This window comes from Homalodisca vitripennis, chromosome 5, assembly GCF_021130785.1.
Source record: "Homalodisca vitripennis isolate AUS2020 chromosome 5, UT_GWSS_2.1, whole genome shotgun sequence".
Lineage (NCBI taxonomy): Eukaryota > Metazoa > Arthropoda > Insecta > Hemiptera > Cicadellidae > Homalodisca > Homalodisca vitripennis.
Window position 1 is genome coordinate 70,332,050 of NC_060211.1, and position 22,532 is coordinate 70,354,581.

A 22,532-nucleotide genomic window follows, 5' to 3' on the forward strand; every position below is an offset into this window, starting at 1 on the left:
TCAAAGCAGACGAAATCTTTGACGTAAACGACTTTATTACTAAGCAATTTAATAAATTAACACATCGAGAACAAACGAATAATCCAAATAAAGGTTCCGGGATGGACATTTAAAAGTTGTAAACAACTAGTTTTGAGCCTTAACAAACACGAAATGATGAAATGCAGGATCATACATCGATTTACCAAAGAATATCAAAGATAAAAAAGCTTGTATAAATATAAAAAATAGAGATGATTTTTGCTTTATTTACTCAATAAGATGTGCTATTGAAAAACCAGAAAGAGACTGTGAACGTGTAAAGCAATACGAAAAATTTGTGAATGACGAAATATTTTCAGGTTTTGAGTATCCAATGTCTCTGAAAGATATACAAATATTTGAAAAACGAAGCTACAATTCCAAGTATAAGTATCCAACAATGTCTATCAATGTCTACAGTTTTGATGAAAATATTAACATTGTTCCGTTACAAATTTCTGAAAAATATGACGGCTGAAACAAACATTGATTTATTGTATGTTAAACAAGATGATAAATCTCATTATGTTTTGATAACCGATTTAAATAAGCTTGTTTCTTCGCAGTTGTCTAAACATAAAGAAAGAAAATTTTTTGTGTAGAAGATGTTTAAGCCATTTTTACAAATCTGGAGATTTAACAGATCACTTAGAAATTTGTAAAAATCATGAAGTTTGTAAGCCAATTATGCCATTTCCAGGTCAAACAACTAAATTTACTAATTATCAAAAGAAATTTAACCATCCGTACGTAATTTATATGGACTTTGAGAGCATATTAGAAAAAATTCCGACATGCAAGAACAATCCACAAAGATCGACTACAACCAAGATTCAGAGGCACATTCCTTATGGTTTTACTCTATATTTAGTGTCGAATGTGACCAATCGCATGTACAAACCGATATGTTATCGTGCCAAAAATGAAGAAGATTTGAAAAACGTCCCGACAAAATTGTTTGAAGAACTCAATAAATTATCGAAATACATAGCGAAAAAATATAATTCTAAGAACATGAAACCTATGAAATTGACAGAAGAAGAAGAAATTTCGTATCAAAATTCAAACGTTTGTCATATCTGTGAATGGTCTGCTTATGATGTTGGGTCAATTCAGTATGGTTTTACTCCTGATAGTTGGAAAGATAAGAGTTATAATAAAGTGAGAGATCATTGTCATTTAACCGGCAAGTTTCGAGGCGCAGCTCATGCATGTTGCAATCTAAATTTGAAATTTCCTCAGAATATTCCCGTTTTCTGCCACAATATGTCAAATTACGATACTCATTTGTACATAAAAGAATTGGCTAAACAATATGGAAATGTTGATTTGATTGCAAACACCGATGAAAAAATATATAAATTATTCTGTAAATTCTGGATATGGCTATGAATTCGAAGGTGATAAGCCAAGAAAATTCATCAAGTTTTCGTTTGTAGACACGTTCAGATTCATGGCCTCGTCTATAGAAAAGTTAGCTAAAAATCTAAAGAGAGAAGACTTCAAACATACAAATCATTTTATACAAGATGGACTGAATGAGATAATAGAAAGACAGCCAAATGACGACGACGAGATTTTTAAAATTCTATCTGGAAAAGGAATATTTCCCTATGAATTTATCGACAGTATTGAAAAACTTGATTACACAGAAGAATTGAGAATTCAAGATTTCTATTCACTTTTGACAGATGAGAGCATATCTGAGAAAGATTTTCAACACTACTTAAATGTTTGGAACAAATTAAAAGAGAAAAATCTAGGAAATTACTCTGATCTCTATAACATTCAAGATGTTCTATTGCTCGCTGATATCTTTGAAAATTTTAGGAATATTTGTTTGAATTGCTATAAGCTTGATCCAGCACACTATCTAACAGCTCCCAGTCTTGCATGGGATGCTATGTTAAAATTAACGAAGATAGAATTACAATTAATTAGTGATTATAATATGTATTTAATGATTGAAAAAGGTATTCGCGGAGGCATTTCTCAATGTATTAAACGATATGTTAAAGCAAATAACAAATATTTGAAAGATTTCGATAAGACAAAACCAGAAAGCTATATGTTGTACGTCGATGCCAATAATCTTTATGGTTATGGTCTTATGCAAAAACTGCCGTTTATTGATATCAAGTGGATGGATCCTAAAACGTATACAAAAGAAGAGTGGCAAGAAACAATTTTAGAACTCACTGGCGACGAAGATTATGGCTATATTCTCGAAGTCGATCTTGGATATCCAACAAATTTACACGAACATCACAAGGATTTACCTCTTGCTCCAGAACATTTTAAAAACAAACTTTGCACCACTCTATTAGATAAAACTGAATACGTTGTTCATTCGAGAAATTTGAAATTCTATCTGGAACAAGGAATGGTGTTAAAACATGTGAATAGAGTTATCGCATTCGATCAGAAGCCTTTTATGAAAGATTACATTGATTTTTAACACAAACATGAGAACCAAAGCTACAAGCGACTTTGAAAAGGACTTTTATAAGCTGATGAACAACTCAGTTTTTGGAAAATCTATGGAAAATGTGAGAAACAGATGTGATATTAAGCTTGGAAATGAAGAATTTTCAATGAAACAAGCTAAGAAAACAAATTTCAAATGCTTTAACATCTTTGACGACAACTGTATAGCGAGTCACATGTACAAACAAAAGGTTAAATTTAACAAACCGATTTACATAGGATTTTCAGTTCTCGACCTCTCAAAATTGCTAATGTACGAGTTTTATTACAACAAATTAAAGAAGTTTGATCCAGATTTGAATCTGTGTTACATGGATACAGACAGTTATTTTCTAGAATTGAAACGAGATCCTTTTAAAATTATTAAAGAAAATATAGATGACTTTGATACAAGTGATTATCCAAAAGATCATGAATGTTTCACTACTAAAAATAAGAAGGTAATAGGGAAATTCAAAGATGAGTTAAATAGCGAAGTTTTAGAAGAATTTTGTGGTTTAAGGTCTAAGATGTACTCGTACAAATATCTAGATAAAAACCCAGTTAGGTGTAAAGGAATTAAGAGAAGCGTTGTAAATAAAACAATAAATATCGAAAACTTGAAGAGATGTTTGTTCGAAGATAAAGAAGAATTTAGGGAGATGACAGTCATCAAAAGTTATAAACATGAGTTGTACACTGTTACCATAAACAAGCTGGCACTGAACGCTAAAGATGATAAGAGAATTGTCCTAGAAAATAAGATCGATACAGTACCGTATGGCTATAAAAATGAAGCAAAATCTGATATATTAGACGAATTAAATAAACTTGGAAACTTTGATATGTAAATGGAAGATGATTTAATTCACTGTCACAAGTGTAAAAAGAAAACGAAAAATATAGATTCAAAAATCGTTCAAACTCAAAATGGATTGTATAGAATTGCTGCAAAATGTTCAAAATGTAAGACAAACAAGAGTAAGTTTATAAAGAATCCAAATCCAAAACCTGTTAAGCAAGAATTGAAGACTAAAGATGAGATAGAGATTGAAGCTCGAGAAATTCATGCACCAGTACGAAAAAAGTTTAAAAAGAGAAAAATTATAACATTAGGAATTGACGATTTATGGGCAGCAGATTTAGTTATAATGTCTAACTATTCAGATCAAAATGATGGATTTAAGTATATGTTAAATGTTATTGATACTTTCTCAAAATATGCTTGGTCAAGAGCTATCAAAAGAAAAAACGGCAAGGATATTTCAAAAGCTTTCGAAGATATAGTAAAAGATGCCATAAGGATCAATCACAAACCTCCTAACCTACTTCATACAGATAAGGGTTTAGAGTTTAAAAATAAAGAATTTAACGATGTTTTGAGGAAATACAACATTAAGATTTATCATACTGAAAACGAAGAGAAATCAAGTATTGTAGAGAGATATAACAGAACTCAAAATGAGAGAGAATGAAAGTAATTTTTGAGATTAATAAAAACTTTAAATGGATCGATATTCTTCAAGAAATCGTAAAGAAATATAACGATACTGTTCATAGCACAATCAAAATGAAGCCTAAAGACGTAGATAATGATGCAGAAAAAGAGTTATTAGAGACCGTTTTCAAGTATGTTCCACCTGAAATTCACACGAAAACTAAATTTAAAGTCAATGATCATGTAAGAATTGTTAGTAAAAAACAAACATTTTCGAACAAATATAAGAACAATTGGTCAAGAGAAATCTTTGTGATTTATCAAATTAATAACACAGATCCTGTAACTTATAGTATAAAAGATTTAAATAATGAAGAAATAACCGGAAAGTTTTATGAATATAAATTGAAGAAGTCAAAACTGTAATATAAATTTTCTATATATAAATGGCGCATCAAAAGAAATGTACAAAGTGCAAAGAATTTTAAAGATTTAAATGAATTTTATAAAGATAAAAATAGGAAAGATGGAATGCATTATAATTGCAAAGATTGTGAAAGGGAATATCATAAAGAATTATATGATAAAATAGAAAAATTAACTTTGGAAGATAAAGAATGTCTTAAATGTAAAGAAACTAAAAAAATTTCAGAGTTTAATAGTGATCACTATAGTAGAGATAAGAAAGACTCATATTGTAAAGATTGTGTAAAGAAGAATCACCATAGATTATATTATGAAGATACTCAATGTGAATGTGGAAGAAGAACTATAAAATGGTTAAATAATTATCAAAAACATTTACAAACAAAATATCATAATTCAAGAGTTTAACATTTTCATCGTGTAATAATTTTTTCTATATAAATGGAGTCTCAAAAGAAATGTACAAAGTGTCAAGAAGAGAATAGAAAAGACTGTTATTGTAAGGAATTATACGTTAAAATGGACAAATTAACTTTAGAAGAAAAAAATTGTTACTTTTGTAAAGAAATTAAAAATATTTCTGAATTTAATAACTGGCAGTATAGTAAAGATAGAAAAGATGCTTTTTGCAAAGATTGTGCTAAAAAAATTTTCAGCGAAAGTTATAAAAACGAAATGCCTTGTGAATATGAAAAAAAGATTTTACAATGGTTACCTAGTTATGCTAAACATTTACAAACAAAATATAATAAATCGAGAGTTTTTAGTAAAAATTTAGAAACATTTTCATCGTGTAATTTAGATATTCTATAAATCAGTCGAGATTCTGCCATATTTGTAGTAAAATGATTTCCGTTGTATAAAATATTCAAAGATTCTTTCATTTGGTTATACAGATTGATAGAATTTGGTTCGTCATCAATGAACAAAATCTCTAATTCAGGATAATTTATTTTTAGATGTTTTAATCTTTTCGGTATTTCTCTCTTTTGAGCTCTGATAACATAATAAGGATATTCCCACATGTGATTCTTCTTAATTAACACAAAAACATGGTGTTTTTTCTTATCAAAATCTTTACATACCACATCTCTCTTCATTAATTCCATTCGCAATTCTTGATTCTCTATTTTCAATGATTTCATTTCATCTTTAATTTGTAACTGTTTTATTTCATCTTTTAACTGCTTATTTTCGTTTTCAAGTTTGTACTCGCCATATTTTCTAATACTCGGTAAAACTTCTTCTAAAACCCAATTTTGAAATAATTCTGCAATCTTCATTTTAGATTTCAGTATTAAAGAATATATGCCCGGTTCATTAATAAAAATAGTGTTTTTTTGAAAGTTTGAAGGTAAGAACGATTCGTTCCCCCTTCTGAATCTATGTTATCGAAGCTTTTTTTATATTTTTCTTTAACGTGATCTCTAATCGCTTTCATCGTATTTTTAAATTCCAATATTTCTGCAATATCTTTTGCTTTAAACCAAAATTCATTATTATCATCGACAATTGTAAAGATATGTTTGTTTTCAAATCTAAGTTGATTATTGAGTAGGTCTACAACTGACTCCATTTAGATAGAAAAGAAATTTAACAAGCAATTTTTATTTTGAGTATAAAGTCCTGATTCATTAATGAAAACAGTGTTTTTTTTGAAAGTTTGAAGGCGGGGGCGAATCACCCCTACCTTCAGAATGTATGTTTTCGAGGCTTTTTTTATATTTTGGGGTCCATTTTAATCCTTTTTCAATCTTAAATATATTGTTGTTTTACTCTCATTATTTAATAAATTTCCCTCAGAGTCTTGTATAGTTAGAACGATTTTTTGAATTCTTTTAATATTTTTTCTAATTGGAATATAATCGATTTCATTCGGTTTTTCACTGATTTTTGATCCATAAGCAACATTTGGGAAAAAAGTGTACAAAATTTCAGATTCTTTGTGTAAATGTTCGGTATGATTTTCAAAACTAGGTTCAACGAGATTGCAGTGCACTTCAATTACATCGAACGGTCTAAATTTTGGCGTTTTATTTCCTAAATATACCTGATTTGGCTCAATAGTTTCTTGAACAAAACCATAACAAATCTACAATAATTGCTGAAAACATTATTCTTACTGGTGATTTTATTTGAATTTTATTATAAAGATAATTTTTTTGCATTTCAAACTTGTTTTCGTCAAAGTTTAAAGATTTATCTGATTGTTTGAATGTTTTCAGATAATTTTTAAGGGAATTTTTTATTTGATCGAAAGTATAATATCCTTTGTTTAAACCATAGTATTTTGTTATGTTCTTCTCACTAAATCCTATACAATAAGGAGAACTTTCACTAATATTTATTACAAAATTGTCAGAATAAAAACCGCTTAAACCGATAAAATAATTTGATTCTTCCTCTAAGTGTATAGGATGTTCCAAGTTTAAAAACTAATTTAGAGCTTTCTGAAGTCAACTTGAACAGCTTCATTTTCGCAAGCGTTGCTTCAAGATGAAAATCTTCTATTTAAATGGAGAAATTTTTAAAGCAAAAAGATCAGATAAAACTTCAAACGTTTGAAGAAAATAAGAAAGATCAACCAATCAGATTGTTAATTGTTGGTTCAAGTGGATGTGGAAAAACAACTTTATTATTGAATTTCATCTACAATAGGTTGATTCCTTATTCCAATTTGTACGTCTTTAGTAAATCTTTAGAACAAGACGCCTATAAAAAAATTACAAGAAAGATTTGAAAATATTGAGAAAAACTTAAACAAAAAAATATCACATTTTTATAATGCTTCTGAGGACATAGTTCCATTAAGCGAATGTAAACCCAATTCGTTAATCGTTTTTGATGATTGTATTTTGGAAAATCAGGACGTTATTAAGGAATATTTCGTAATGTCTCGTCACAAAAACATATCTTGTATCTATCTTTCCCAATGCTTTTCAAAGGTTGATAAACAAGTTATAAGAAATAACCTGAATATGTTGTGTATTTTTAAGCAAGATGATCACTATTCGAGAAAGATTTATAACAATTATGTGGGATCTGATATGAGTTTTAACCACTTTAATGAATTATGTGATAAAATTTGGAAGGAAGACTACGGATTTTTAACTATTAATCTAACTTTGAAGCCTAAAAATGGCAAATATTTGAATAAATTTTCCAATATAAACGTGTGTGATAACCTAGTTGTTTTCATGTTTTTACGTTCACGTTTACGTTTCGTGTTCTCGTTTTTACGTTCCACGTTCACGTTTTAAGTTTCACGTTCACGTTTTACGTTCCACGTTTCGTGTTCTCGTTTCGTGTTTACGTTTCCACGTTCCACGTTCACGTTTTACGTTCCGTGTTCACGTTTTACGTTCCGTGTTCACGTTTCGTGTTCACGTTTCCACGTTCCACGTTTACGTTTCAAAATTTTCCTAAATAAATGGCGAACGTAACTTCAGAAGAAGCAAAAAAACTTGATCAAATAGAAAAGAAATTAATCAAAGAATTTAAAGACCAGATTCGAATTGATGAAAAAGAACAAGAATTTATTCAAAAAATTAATCAACCTGTAACTTCTGCAATAAAAAATGTTGAGGGCAAAATTGAAAATGTTTTAAGCAATAATCAAAATTTAATGAATTTGGTTCCAGTTGTACGACAATTTGCTGATATTTCGATACCAGAATCTGAGTTTGAATTGCCAAAATTACCATCTTCAACACCATTTAGACCTCGAATCATTGAAGACTCTACCATAGTTGAACCAATAAGTCCTGGAACAACGGATATAATAATTGGTGAAATTGGTAAAAATTTCTTCCTAGAGCAAAGGATGATAAATTTGGTTTGTATTGGGACAGAAAAAAGAAAAGTTTTATGATTGGAAATTTGCCCGTGAATTTTGAGCATAATGATATCATTATTAATGAAAAAACATATGAAGGAACTCAAGGTTTATGGAGATTATTAACAGGCACTGATGTTCCAAAAGACGGTTTATATTCTGAAGAAGACTTGAAAAAGTATACTGAAATTTTATGGAAATCTGATTCAATTTACAAAAATAATGATCCATCAACTAAGAAACCAAAGTCAAGTAAAGGTAAAAAATATCTCAATTTGATTAAACCAATTTGGGAAAAAAGAATCGAAGGATCAGGTGTGAGAAAATACAGTGATAATAAGATTGAATACAGATATATCGACGATTTGACAAAACTCGATGGAATTATTAATTATATTTATGCTCAAGAAAAGGCTGGAAACAACAATTTTTTGAACGAAAAGAATGCGATTAAAGATTTTATTTCGAACAAACTTGATGAAATGATTGAAAAACCTGATGGAATTAAATATTTAAAACGAGTTTTGCCGGCAATAAGTTCATCTATGATTGAGGGTAGTGGACTTTTGAATGATTTTATCAACAATTTACCTTTTGAATTACACGTACCAACTTATCAGTATCTGGGGCCTGGCACAAAACTCGAAAAAAGACTAAAAAGAGGAGATCCTGGTATAAATAAATTAGATCAAGCTGCTATGGAACACGATATTTTTTATGCAAAACATAGAGACACAAATTCCAGACATATCGCAGATAAAGTTTTGCAAGATAAGGCAATGGATAGATTTTTATCAAAAGATGCTAGTTTAGGTGAAAGATTTGTTGCGCTTCCAACAGCTGGAGCAATGTTTTTGAAGAGAAAACTAGGAATGGGAATCGAAGAGAACTTGAAATTTTAACTATATAAATGGAGGTGAACGTAAACTTCAGCAAAAATCAGAAATAAAAAATAAAATCCGCTTTTAAGAAGAAAATACCCGTTAGTATTCAATTTAAAATAGATCAACTATAAAATGGCGAAGATAAGATATTTTTAACAAATAGACAATATAATAAACTCGAAAAACATAAGAAAAACAATAAAGGAACCAGAATAGAATTTTCTTATAATCAGTTGAAAGAACTTAAAAATGGTGGACTTTTGAAAGATTTATTAGATTTTGGAGAAAATATTCCAGTTGTTAAAAATGTTGTTCCTTATGTTCGTAAAGCTGCTCCAATCGTTAAAAAGGATGTGATTCCTATTGTTCGAAACATTTTAAATTGGTTAGATAAAGAGTTGGAAGATGTTACAGGATCTGGATTAGATGAAAAAACTTTGAATTACGTGAAATCAAACATTGAAAAAAAAATTTAAACCTTTAACATTCGGGGAATTGGAAGAAATCTGCAAAAATATTAAACATTTTAGAGGAATCTTCATGAGAGATACATTACCTGAAAAAGTTAAGAAATTTGAATGTGGAATTGTGAATTTAGACTCGATTATGGGAAGTGGAACGCATTGGATTTGTTATTATAAAAATGATAAGAATGCATGTTATTTTGATTCGTATGGAAGAATTGAGGACAAACCACCTATAGAATTGATCAAATATTTGAAAAAATCAAGCGTCTACTACAATGATTCTCAGATTCAAGACTATAAAGATCCCCCAATTTGTGGTAATTTATGTGTTTTTGTTTTGAATGAACTGAGTACTGGTAAAGATTTTAAAGAAGTTGTTAACAAATTATTACTTAATAAATATGGATTCACAAAATATTTTTGACGTATTTGGAACACAAATTATTCAAAATGTAGATAATAGTTTCAATTTTGATAGTTTGAGAAAATGAGTTTGATAACAAGTTAGAAAATTTATTACAAAACCTTCCAGATTCAGATATGTTTGCTGTCGAGATTGAAGATTTTAAAGCAGAATATGATAACAAACTTGCAAATTTCATGAGTTCAAATGAAGTTGCTGATAAAATAAAAACATTGGAAAAAGAAGTTGATGATGGTGTAAAAAAATTATTTACCAATTTAATGTCTCACATCGAAAAAGCTGATGAAATTACTGAAGCAATCAAAGTTGAAAAGAATTATGTTAGTTTGGCTAATAAGAAAAGAATTGTCGGTGTTCGACCTGGTATTGACAAACATGATGTTGTTGTTAAAGAACAAATTTTAAAACCTCTAAAATTATCAGAAAACATCGATATTGTTGATTTACATGATCCGAATGTTAAAAATGCCTTAGATTTTAAAGGAAAAAGAATTAGCGGTGTTAGTAAAGGAATTAATCCATTTGATGTTGTTGTAATGATTCAATTAGAAGATCCTATTAAAATGTTTAATGAACTAAAACAAAATTATGAGAATCATAAACAGCATGTTAAAGATTTTACAACAGAAGTCTATGAAAAACTTGATGAAAGAAGTAAAAGATCAGTAGACGATGTTGGTGAAATTAATGAAAAACTTACTAAATTTAAAGAGTCTTTTGATAAGTTTAGTTTAGATGCTACGAAAACTTTTGAGATAATTGGTCATAAATTTGTTGAATACAATGATTCTTATGCTGTCAAATTTCAAAAATTAGAAGAAAACTTTAATAAATTTAAAGAAGATGTTGTTATAAGTTTTAGAGCCATCGACATCAGATTTAATGGATTAGGCGGCTATGATGACTAATTTTCCTTATATAAATGGCGCTCATATATTGTGTGAGATGTAAAGAAAAAACTGCAACAAATGATATAAAATATTACGCAAATATCAATGGAGTTAAGAGAATTTCTGGAAAATGTGCTGAATGTAACGCAAAAAAGAGCCAATTTATAAAAACTTGATTTTGAAATTTTTTCTTAATAAATAGAGATGGCGGGACATTACAGTGCTTTCGATCTTTTTATCATGCAACACGAAAGAGATTTGAAAAAAGAACATTGGGATGACATTTCTCAAAAATATGAATTATCCGAAGATATGATGAGATTATACGTAAACAAATTGAATTGGTATAACATTGCTAAATATCAAACTTTATCATCAGAGTTCATTCAAGAAAATATACATTATCAATTAAAAGATCATATGTCTGTTCTTTGTCTCTATCAACACTTGAGTATAAAGTTTTTGGATGAAAATAAAGATACAGTTGATTGGAATAATATTATAGATAGCGGTTACTATCCTGTGCAGATTTTATTGAAATATGTGACCGAGATCGCAAAATTTAAGGAAGAGAATCCTGAATATGACGAAGTAGATCATTAAAAATGACTCTAATCTTTTTAATTATTTTACTAAAATTTATATCTTTTCTTATAAAAACGTACATTAGATCGATGAAAAAATGATACACGATGTTTAAAATTTCTAAATTTTCTCTTATTAAATGGCGGACTACAGAAAATATGCTAGTGATATTGAAAGGGCGGAGTTTAAAAATTTCTATCCAATTAGTAAACAACATTTGAATGAACCGAATAAAAGAACTGAGTTTAATATTGATTTTGGAGATAACTTTTGCTCGTCTAACTTCCAGTTTTATATTTCTGGAACTTTAACAAAACAAGATGGTCAAGCATATCTTGGAACTGATAATGTTAGATTAATCGATAATTTTATACCGTTTTTATTTTCTAAGATTGAAGTAAGAAAACACAATAAATTGATAGAAGAAGTCGAAAACTGTGGCCAATTAAGCACAATTAAAGGAACTATTTCGTATTCAAAAAGTGATGTTATTTCTCAAACTTCTAATGGCTTTGAATCAGATTTTAAATTTGGTGTTTTTGAAGCAGCTGGAAATTTATCTCATTTTGGATTAGGATTTTTTGAAAATGTTACTATTCCGATCTATAAAGGAGGATTTTATCTAAGTTTTATAAGAGCAGAAGACGATGATGTGATTCTGAAGACTGCAACTGGAAATGTTATGCCTGTTGATGGAAAAAATAACAATTACAGATTTTTTTATTAGAGTTCCAATGATTGATTATAAAACCACGAGTAAAATTAGGTTGATTGATGAAATTACAAAAAGTCAAAACATTATGTTTAATTTTCTAGATTGGCAATGTATTGAACAAAAAGGTATTTCCGGAACAACTTATTCGTTCGATATCACAAATATTTATAGAAATATCTTCAATCCCAAGTTCGTTATCATAGGTTTTCAAACAGATAGACAGAATAATCAAGAAAAAAAATCCTTCAAAGTTTGATAGTTTGGATGTAAAAAATATCAGAGTAAAATTGAACGGTTCTTATTATCCAGATGAATTACAAAATTTAAACATTTCCGGAGGTCTTTTCAGAATCATGTATCAGATGTATCAAGATTTTAAGAAAGTTTACTGTAATAATAAGGAAATGTATTACAATCCTAAAGAATTTTTAGCGAATAGACCTATTTATGTCATTGATACAACAAAGAGTTTGACAAATATTTCTGGTTCAAAGAACGATATAATTATCAATATGGATTTTCAAAAAGCTGTTACAAACGCGATTTGTTATGTTGTTGTTGTCTCTGAGAAATTTTTAGCCTATGATGTGATTAAGAACGATATTAGAGAAATTCAGTAGTTAATGATGTTCATATTATTCTCTTTCATTCCTTCTAATATTTCAAAAATATACTCTTTCGCCACTGAAAAAATCCCGATTTCTCCCGTAATAATCTTTATAATCGTACACATAATATCCTAAATAGTTGTACAATAGAATGAAATTATTTCTATTTATCTCTGTTGTAGAAATGTAAACACAAACATTTGCGCTGAAAAATTTATATCTCGGCAGACTTAGTTCCATAATCTCCATTTATAAAAAAAATCTTTTTGTTTAAATGGAAGAGTATAATGCCAACTGTTACAAGTGTTCTAATAGAGGAGAAATTATCGATAAAAGATATTTAGTTTGTAGAGGTTGTAATTTAATTTTGTTAGAAAGACCTAAACCTAAGAAATTTCGAAATAAATTAACACATTTGAATAAACCTGCTTACAAAATTGCAATATGGAGACAAGAAGCAAACAAAATTTGTTACAGAATTTAGAAAACAGAATAAAAATTTTTACTTATCTCTTGGAACCATTGACAAAATTATTTTCCTTTTCAAAGAATACATTAGGTTTGTAGGTATCGATACACACGTTTATTATGAAAAGATATTACCTGTATTTTTTCATTATCTGGATGTTGAATTTGTTTATGATTTTGAACCAGAAATCCTCGATGATTTTATAGTACATTTGGAGAAATTAAACGAAGAACCTCTTGAAAAGAATGCGGTTTTACTCACATTCTCCCCGACTTCTCGAGTGAAGGTTAGCGAATTTCATTTTTTCCGTCTTTAAATTTTTTCTATTTAAATGGAGTTCTTGAAGGAGTTAAATGATATTGGAGAATGTAAGTTTAAAGAGTATAAGAAGTTAAATGAATTGGAAGAAAGGAAGAAACATAGAATCTTGAATTTGGAGAAAATGAAAGATAAATTCGGGTTTACAATAATTGCCGAGTTGGAAGATTGTAAAGTACACTTGCCGAACAGATTTTTGACTGTTTTGGATGAGAAAAAGATTAAAGAATTAAACAAAAATGAAAAATTACACTTGATTGTTACTGGAAAGAAGACTATTAAAGATAAAGAAATTATAACAATTAACTTTGTAGAATAAAGTCTTAACTCTAAAACTTGCAGTCCCTCCCCACGTCATAGTACTGTTTTGATAACCATAGTTGGTGTCTTTCTTCATAGGAATCACATGGAATATTATCTACAGTAATACCTTTTGTTTCACACAAAATGTGGCTATATTCTATAAGAAAAATTCTATAATGCTCTTTAATGAATTGTGTTGATAAATCTTGATACTCACAAAAATTCCTAAGAAATTCATCAATTAAGTCTTGATTATCTTGAAAGAACGTATAATATGGGGAAAATGTCATAAAAAAACGATGAAAACTCTCTGTTTGTTTATTTTTTACTTTCTTTTCAATATCTTTCGTAATTATATTAAATATGTAATCCCTTACTTTTTTAGTTTTTTGCCGATAGTAAAAACACTCCATTAGACGTTTTTTCTGCAAAAGACTTTACAAGTTCTTTGAATTCTGTATCATTTAAGGAAAGTATCAACTGTTCTTTAAAATGTTTTGGTAATTCGTTGAACTCGTTAAAATTGTCTTTCTTTGTAAGTTTTTGAAATGCTAGAAACTGAAGAGAGCTTGGTGAGTTCATGTTGTTTATTTAGTAGAAAAGTTTTTTATTAAAGTACAGTATGTTTTTAGTAAAAATGTTTTAAATTGATTAAATTTTATTAAGATAAATCCTTTATTCGTAGCAGATTTGACAACATTTTACAAAGCACAGCTTAAGAAAGTAGAAGCTCAGATTCGGTTAATTTTTCATTCCACAGAGTAGATAGTAATGTACCGATCGCTTTTGGAGACGAACGACTGTAGATTCGGTTAATTTTTCATTGAGATTTGCTGTGTTATTTCTCAGCTTCCTTTATGGTACATTGAACAGTATTTTACATTGCTTTTCGGTCGGCTCCGAAAGTGCGCCAGGAACCCCATATTACTATCTACTTAGGGATATATATATATACATACATACATACATACAGAAACACACATGTACACATACACATATGCAGCCACACATAAACACGTACATATTTGAAGCGAGAAAGGATTTGATTCTGGGTTACAGCAAAAATAATTTAATACTATTATTATTTATCGATTAATGTGTATCTTAATGTATATTTGTCTTATATATTTTAGAATATTCATGAAATGATAACAATATATGAAATGAAATGTAGCCTAGTATAACTTAAAGTTGATTCTTTCTTTGGAAATTGTTTATAAACTTGGATTTACAGTATATTTATGAATTTATATCAAGAAATAAAATGGGACATAATATAAACTAGATAAGACTACCACAAGTAGTTATATAATCAAGAAATAGCAATTATACTTTGAGTAATCTAATGAAAACTTGATTTATGTTAAGACGTTTCTTTCGTTTCCATTGTTTAAATATTTGGTAAGGGTTTCTGTAATAAAAAGCACGTACAGTTTTTTAAATCGCTTAAATCTTGTAAGAAATGAATTATTAAAATATCTTATGTCAAAAATGTTCATAATAGTTTGTCCTTTCTTCAGCAGTCATTGCATAATTTTCACGCTGGAAAAAAGTTATATAATTTTGTGAACGTAATTATAGAAGCTATTATTTACATTCTAAAAATATTTTCTACTTTAACACTATACATGTCCTTTTAGAAATCACGATTGGTCATTCTGTATACTCTTTATTTATCTAGAACATTTTATAAACTCATACTTATAAAACACTTCTTTATAAATATTTTATGGAAAGGGCAAGAGACTGTGGGACACGCAGTGTGCTACGGAAGTGGGTATAAATGGTTTACCTTTCTTGTAAAGGTTCTGAGAAAGCTTTGTGTGCAGTCTTGTTCCTGAGAGTTATATGTCATTAGCCTGATGATTGTCTTCTCTAGAAACGTTTAGATGTCATTCAGCTACTACAAGGTGGATTAAAGATAACATAACTAGTGAGTTCTATGGTTTAACACCAATATTTAACCAACCAATATTTAAAATTTTATGTATGTATTTATTTAAAATTTTAACACATCAAATTGTTCTTTAATGTATTATCTATTTTTAGAAAGCAGGAATTTCTACAAAGTTTAATTACTTTTTAGAATTAACTATTACATCAATTAAGTTTTTCGAAGTGCAAAAAGTACTTTTTACCACATCACCATTAATCCTTGAGTTTAATATAATTTATGTTATTATATTATTTTTTTACCATACTAAACATTAAAGATCTAATTTTAAGAAAAACGTTTAATATAAAAACGTTTTTTCCTAAAATTATGTCTTAAAATAAACATTATTAACTATTTTTAACTTTCCAACACCTAATTAAACTAAAATTTCCAAATACTATAGGTATACGGATATGTGAACATTTTTATTCATTGAAATTGTTTATAAAGGTTATAATTTCTTAGGAATAAATGAAAAAAAACAAGCAGTTTGCAGAACATTTACTAAAACCTCTTAGAATTTTGTAGGGTTAGGAATATGTGAATCATATGGTAGCTGGTGGGACTAATAAGGTATTCGGGCACGTCGGTGTATCAATTTACAGATTTCATGAAATATAATTTTTCTTTAATTACAGTTGTTAAATACTGTATTTTAATGTATGGTAATTCTAAAGTTTTTATGCATATTTATTTGATCTGAGAAACAATACAAACACTACCACTACACCTTTTATACATTATAATAACTGGAAGTAGATGTTTCTTGACTAATGTAGAATAAAATGTGAATAGACGCTATTTTACTGAATTATGCTTGTCAGACGTACATATGTAAATATTCTTAGGCAGCAAGGCACATTTTAATATGGACTTTTGTAGTATTTTCATTCCAAACAGAAGTACTCTTTAATATATTGGAAAATCACTTAATTTTAGGAGTATTTATTATAAAATAATAAACCTATAACGTTCCTGTTATTTAATAGCAAATTGTGTGCTAAGCTGAGGATAAGGTATTCAATTATTAAGTGAATAAATATCTTCAATACCAGGTAACAGCTAAATCATTTCTACAATAAAGGATGCGATGTAGCTTTCTGTCCAGTTGTGTAGCCGCCACACTTGGGTTTCTGTTATGTGTATCGACCACCTATCCCTCTGTAAATTGATGTAGCCAGCGCTCTGTTGTTGACAAAGTTGGTGTGACAGTTTAAATCGTCTGCAGCCTACCCGTTTATTCTAACTCGCTTTTAAACAGTGGTAAACTGATATATTTAAGAATTATCTTCTAAAAAATCAGATATGTAACAGAATAAATTTATATTAAAATAATTCTGTTCTAGAGTGAAGAATCACATGTGACTTCGACACAGAACTTTCTTGTGATTCAAATCATTAGGAAAGCGTGGTTATGTTAAAACTAAAACTAAGTTTACATTATATATAATTTTCACCATCAATTACTTTATAATTTGTTATCTAACAGTTGTTTTATGTGGTGGACTCCTCCCTGCCGAGTTCATCTTGCAGAAATCTCATTTGTCAGTGACATATGTTAGGAATTAAATAATGAGCATTTAAAGGGTGTCTCCTTATTCTATTTGTATCCAAATTTCACACTAAAAATGAAGAATTTCCAGTTTAAATCAAATCTGATATTAGGCTAAAGGTCTCAAGCTGCAGAAAACATTTTAGTACTGAAATTTACGACAATTTTCATCGTATATTATCATCACATAATTAGCAAAACAGGAATTAATTTGCAAGAAGTAACTAAGCGGCTGCTAAATGATAAAGAATCGAAATAATAAGAGAGAAAGAGAGGGAGAGAGAGAGAGAGAGAAAGAAAGAGAGAGAGAGAGAGAGAGAGAGAGAGAGAGAGAGAGAGAGAGAACAGTTGATTTCTATCTAGATAGCAGTTTGATATCATAATCAGCACACAAATTAGCTATTCAAATTCAAGCTAAATTTATGTTTCTACTTTAAGTGTTGCTGAGGATATTGAATTATTACCAGTTGAACTACTTCTACGTTTTACATATAATTAAACAAAAATGGTAAGGGGTTTCTAGTTAAAGACCTAAGTAGACAAAAGGGACACATTTTGACACGAGGGTTCCCTGTTTTATCTCGTACGCCATGCGTGTAACAGGATAGCTGTAGTCTTGGGCTTCGGGTTTATTGTGTCAGAACGCATCTCAAAATAGCTTTGCTAATTGCAAGTAAAGTTTGCCGGACAGTTGGCGTCGTCACTTGAAAGTTTCTGTAATCTGGTTAAGTTCTGTCCTGGTCTTGTGTCTGTGCTCCAAAGTCAATAGAAATAATAAGGGTATAACTCCAACCTGAGAGATGGTTGATTGACTCCCCTTAATAAAACAAATCCTGAATTTTAAATTCCCTTGATTACTCATTCGTGCTTCGGAATGAATACTGTTTCCAAATATGAGCAAGGTGATTTTTGTACAATTCGTATTGTTCGTGTCGGTAACTTTAATTCACTTCAATAATATTTCCTTTCCGCTACCTTTTTTATACTTGGTATTCTGCAAAAATTGAGTAAACCATTGCACAAGGGACTGACTTAGACAATGAAGTGGCCTAAATAAGTTTAAAGTAGATTTAATTTGCCTCGAAATATCCTTATGTGTGACAATTACCAATAAAAGGGTTGTGTTCACAAGATGAGTGAATTAATTAATGCACTCTTTATTTTACAAGATAGTACACGTAAGTACACGTATAGTTCTAGTAAGTGAAGATGAAAATCGCGAATGTATATAAGATATTAATGAAATATCAACATCATCTAATTAATCAGATTATATACGACTTAATATTACGAAACATATTTACTTTTCTAAATATTACAGTTCTTAAGAAAGTTAAGATTTCGATGGAGGAATCTGGTATAACACTACAATCTTTCTGTTGGCAGAACTTCTCTACGATTCAATTATGTTGTAAATGATATGTAGTTGGCTAACTACAAGTAAAAATTCGTGAGTGTGAACTCTGCTGTCTGTTTCCCTTCCGCTCTAATGTTTACATTCTTCACTTTTCTTTCAGCCAGTAATTGTGTATTTGTTTTATTCGTATAAGTGTACTTAACATTAAATCATATGATGTTTATAATATATAATACGAAAAGTTTATTTACTATTTTTATTGCAAATCGTAATTATCTCTCCACTGAGACTCGTTAATATCGTTAGCAAACGTCTGATATTAGCACTGTAATGATAAATAACTAATGAGCGACTTGTTTTAATTGATGCTTCGGGAGTGTAATAAAATGTTTACAAGGCTGAATTTTCTGACTTATTTAGATTTCCATAAAATTTGTAAATACTTAGTATCCATGCTAATAACAAATATAGAGGAAATTTGTTCTTCAGCAAACAATTTTGTATATCGATTACCTATTACTATTAATACCAATAATATATCCTCATAAAAATAATATTTAATTTCACTTAGTGTTTGAAAAAAATATGTGCGTTGGTATTAATGTATAACAAATGCATAAATATGTTATTATTGTTTAATGCTTTACAATAACGGAAACGTATTGATTAAAATAACACATAATTTGTATTAATGAACATTTTGTAAATTACAGTATTAAAATTAAAATGCTATATGAAAATATTAAACTACATCATCTATATAATTTCCTTAGATGAGTGGTAATTTCCGATTAAAAATATGAAAAAATCACAAAACGTAATGCAAATCTATACTTTAGTTGTACTTATTATAAATTCAGTATTACTATGGATGGGAAGGCAGTGTAGCTTGTATCATTCTTTTAACTTTAGGCTTACTCCAACATTGTTTCACACATGTGTTGACATGCACGTGTAAACACTAACGTCACAAACAACATTATAGAGTACCCAGGGACAGATAACAAAGGGCTGTAGCGTGTCAGCGACACGTCACACTAAATTGTATTTTCCCCAATATAGCTTTTTTTAACGTTTTGGATAGCCCTTTGTCAGTATCATGTTACAATCGTGGTCTTAATGTAACAAGTATTAACAAAGATAACAGTTTTTGTTTATCAAAGCATTACATATTCTTACAAGTTTTAAAATTTAATAAATAATTAGTGTTTTCATATAAGTACATACATACACATGTACTCTTAGTAAGTTACTTTTAGAGTATTTACATAAGACTAAAGCATACACTTAGGAAAAGAATACGTCCAAATAGTTAAAAAAAAAATAAAAAAATTGTTATGTTTCATAATTGTTTGGTTTTTAAAATTGTTTTCCTAAAATGTTGGTAGCCTACTAACGTATGATTTGAAATTCTACAGTGGGTTTACATATTCTGGTTGTAAGTATTGTCTCATAATACATTTACCTACCGAATAATGCAAGATAATCTGAAGTGACATTTAGGTAAACACAATTAACTTATGTGTGATCAACAATATGGTAATTATCTAGCGTCGCAATATCCGAAGAAAGAAGGCACCAAAGTTTACAAACTAAGTTAAGTATAAATTTTGAATGGTTACTTCGAACTGTATTTTACAAATTTTTCGATGTATGTTCCAAAGCAGAATATTGAGTTTCAAGGATTGGAGTCTATCTCTTTCTTTTGGCGTCAATTATGCTTAAGGCTTAAATTTAGTTCCAAATAACCTTACTTTGCTGTAACTTATTCAAAATCTGAGTTCCTACTGCTCTGTATTTTAGACCATTTAAGATGACAAATATACATTCACTGTAATAATCACCATGACATTTTAGGTAGTAATTACTTTTTGAAACTTTTATACAGGGAATCATTCATCAGCCCCTGAATAATATAATATCATGGAAATCCGACAATCATACTGATTCAAATTAATAATGATAAAGTACCTATATAATAGGACTATTAATGATATTTACTATATTTTGAGTACATTAAATGGGCGTATTCTGTAACAATTTATCAGAACTTTTTACACTTTAAAAACTATTTCTGCTATCTCACCCTGTAATATACTGGCATACAGAGAAAGTGACGGGTAGAAGATGACGTTCTCGTGTTGATGGAGTATCAGCCTCCGGGCGTTCCTCATACTGTTGTTTACATAATGGAGGGTTGCTTTCCCCGTCCTGCAATCAGACCCTTTCAAGGGCGCAAAATATTTAAAATATCTACATACGGTTATAACTCACTTATGTACTGCCCTTGACTGATTGCCATTATATTATTGTATTTACATTTGTATTTATGAGTAGATCTGGATACAAACATTTTCTTATCGTAACATGAGTGTGATCTAGTTACCTAAAAATTTACAATTGCATTAGAATCTCATTTAACCAAATGTGATGTAACTAGGGTTAATTCAAATAATATGGAATGATATACAAAATCATTAGTTTGAACAGTGGATATTGAGTATTTTGATTGTGTTTACTTGATGTAATGCTACAGTTCAACTACAAACAAGAAGCAGCATACTTAGATCTGTTAATTAGTATTAAAATTCCAATACTTATGATAAATGTGCTTAATATTTTACAAACTTCACTTATATTTAAATACGAAGATCATACATATTTAAAAATAAATAATTCCTTTACAGATTATATGGACATATTCTAATCATAATTTTCTAATTGTATACCTATATGTATATAATGTTTTTTTTAACTACCACTTCATTAGAATTTGTAATGAAATTACCTGCTTAACCGAATTTCTGGGTTATAACGTTCAAATAAGTTTAAACTTGGTATAAGAGTTTATCTTGTAAATATATTGGTTAAGTTTATTGGCCAATTTGGTACTCCGTTAATATCCATTATATATATATAATATATATATATATATATATATATATATATATATATATATATATATATATATATATAATATATACATATACATTTCTTCGCATTTACAATTTTATTGTTTTTGACGTAGAAAAAATATAAATCATTCTTGAATGCTCGTAAAATTTTGTAAAAGTGTGTGATAAAAACTGTCTTGTACCTCGAACATTTTCATGCCAAAATCTTATTTTCAAAAATTTACAACTCTCTTATTTACGAATCTGAATAAGAAATTGGCGGATCTGTGTAAATGTGTTCAGGAATACTCTTCATAAACTTTTTCAATTTAATTCAAAGCAATAAATAACTATTATTTATGCTATCGCAAAACTGTAATCCTTTCTCCCACTAAGTCACTCACGCTTTAAAATAAACTATATCATTTGTTACTTGTAAAATGTAGTTATAAAAGCTAAAAGCATATTTGCGTACTTTTAGAAATCTCAATTGTTAAATGGGTTGATTCTTTGTTTATCTAGAACAAAATCTGAATTCTAAACTGGAAAACACTTTTTTGTAAATACTTTTGATAGTAAGGGACAGGAGGCAGCGAGACCAGGTGTTTGCTACTCTCACACCAATAGTTATTAACAGTCTACTTTTCTTGTAAAGGTTCTGACAAATTTTTGTGTGCGCTCCTGTTTCTGAGATTTATATTTTATTAGCCTGGAGAATTCTTTATCTTGAAAATTTAAGAGGTCATGCAGCTATGCAAAGAGGATTTAAAATAATGATTAAAACTACTGATTTATGTGGTTTGTCTAACTAACATGTGTCATATTGAAAGTCAACAAACTGTGAATGTTATGACTTGGAAGAATAAAATGCTTTTCTCCAATATTAATTATTTATATATATATATATATATATATATATATATATATATATTAAAAAAATAATT

At 28.9% G+C, this 22,532-nt stretch overlaps 1 protein-coding gene across 4 annotated transcripts in view; it reads left to right on the forward strand.

Moving 5' to 3' along the window:
* Window positions 1–22,532, forward strand: part of LOC124362329 — a 50,272-nt gene that overhangs the window by 10,802 nt on the left and 16,938 nt on the right. The window contains exon 5 of one of the 4 annotated variants that reach the window (XM_046816742.1): window positions 17,275–17,369. The exons of 2 other annotated variants lie outside the window; for them this stretch is intronic. In XM_046816742.1, the coding sequence (XP_046672698.1) occupies window positions 17,275–17,354 (80 nt within the window). In that variant the 3' untranslated portion in view covers window positions 17,355–17,369. Of the gene's footprint in view, window positions 1–17,131; window positions 17,158–17,274; window positions 17,370–22,532 lie in introns of those variants that run through there. One more of the 4 variants, XM_046816745.1, reaches the window with a different exon arrangement.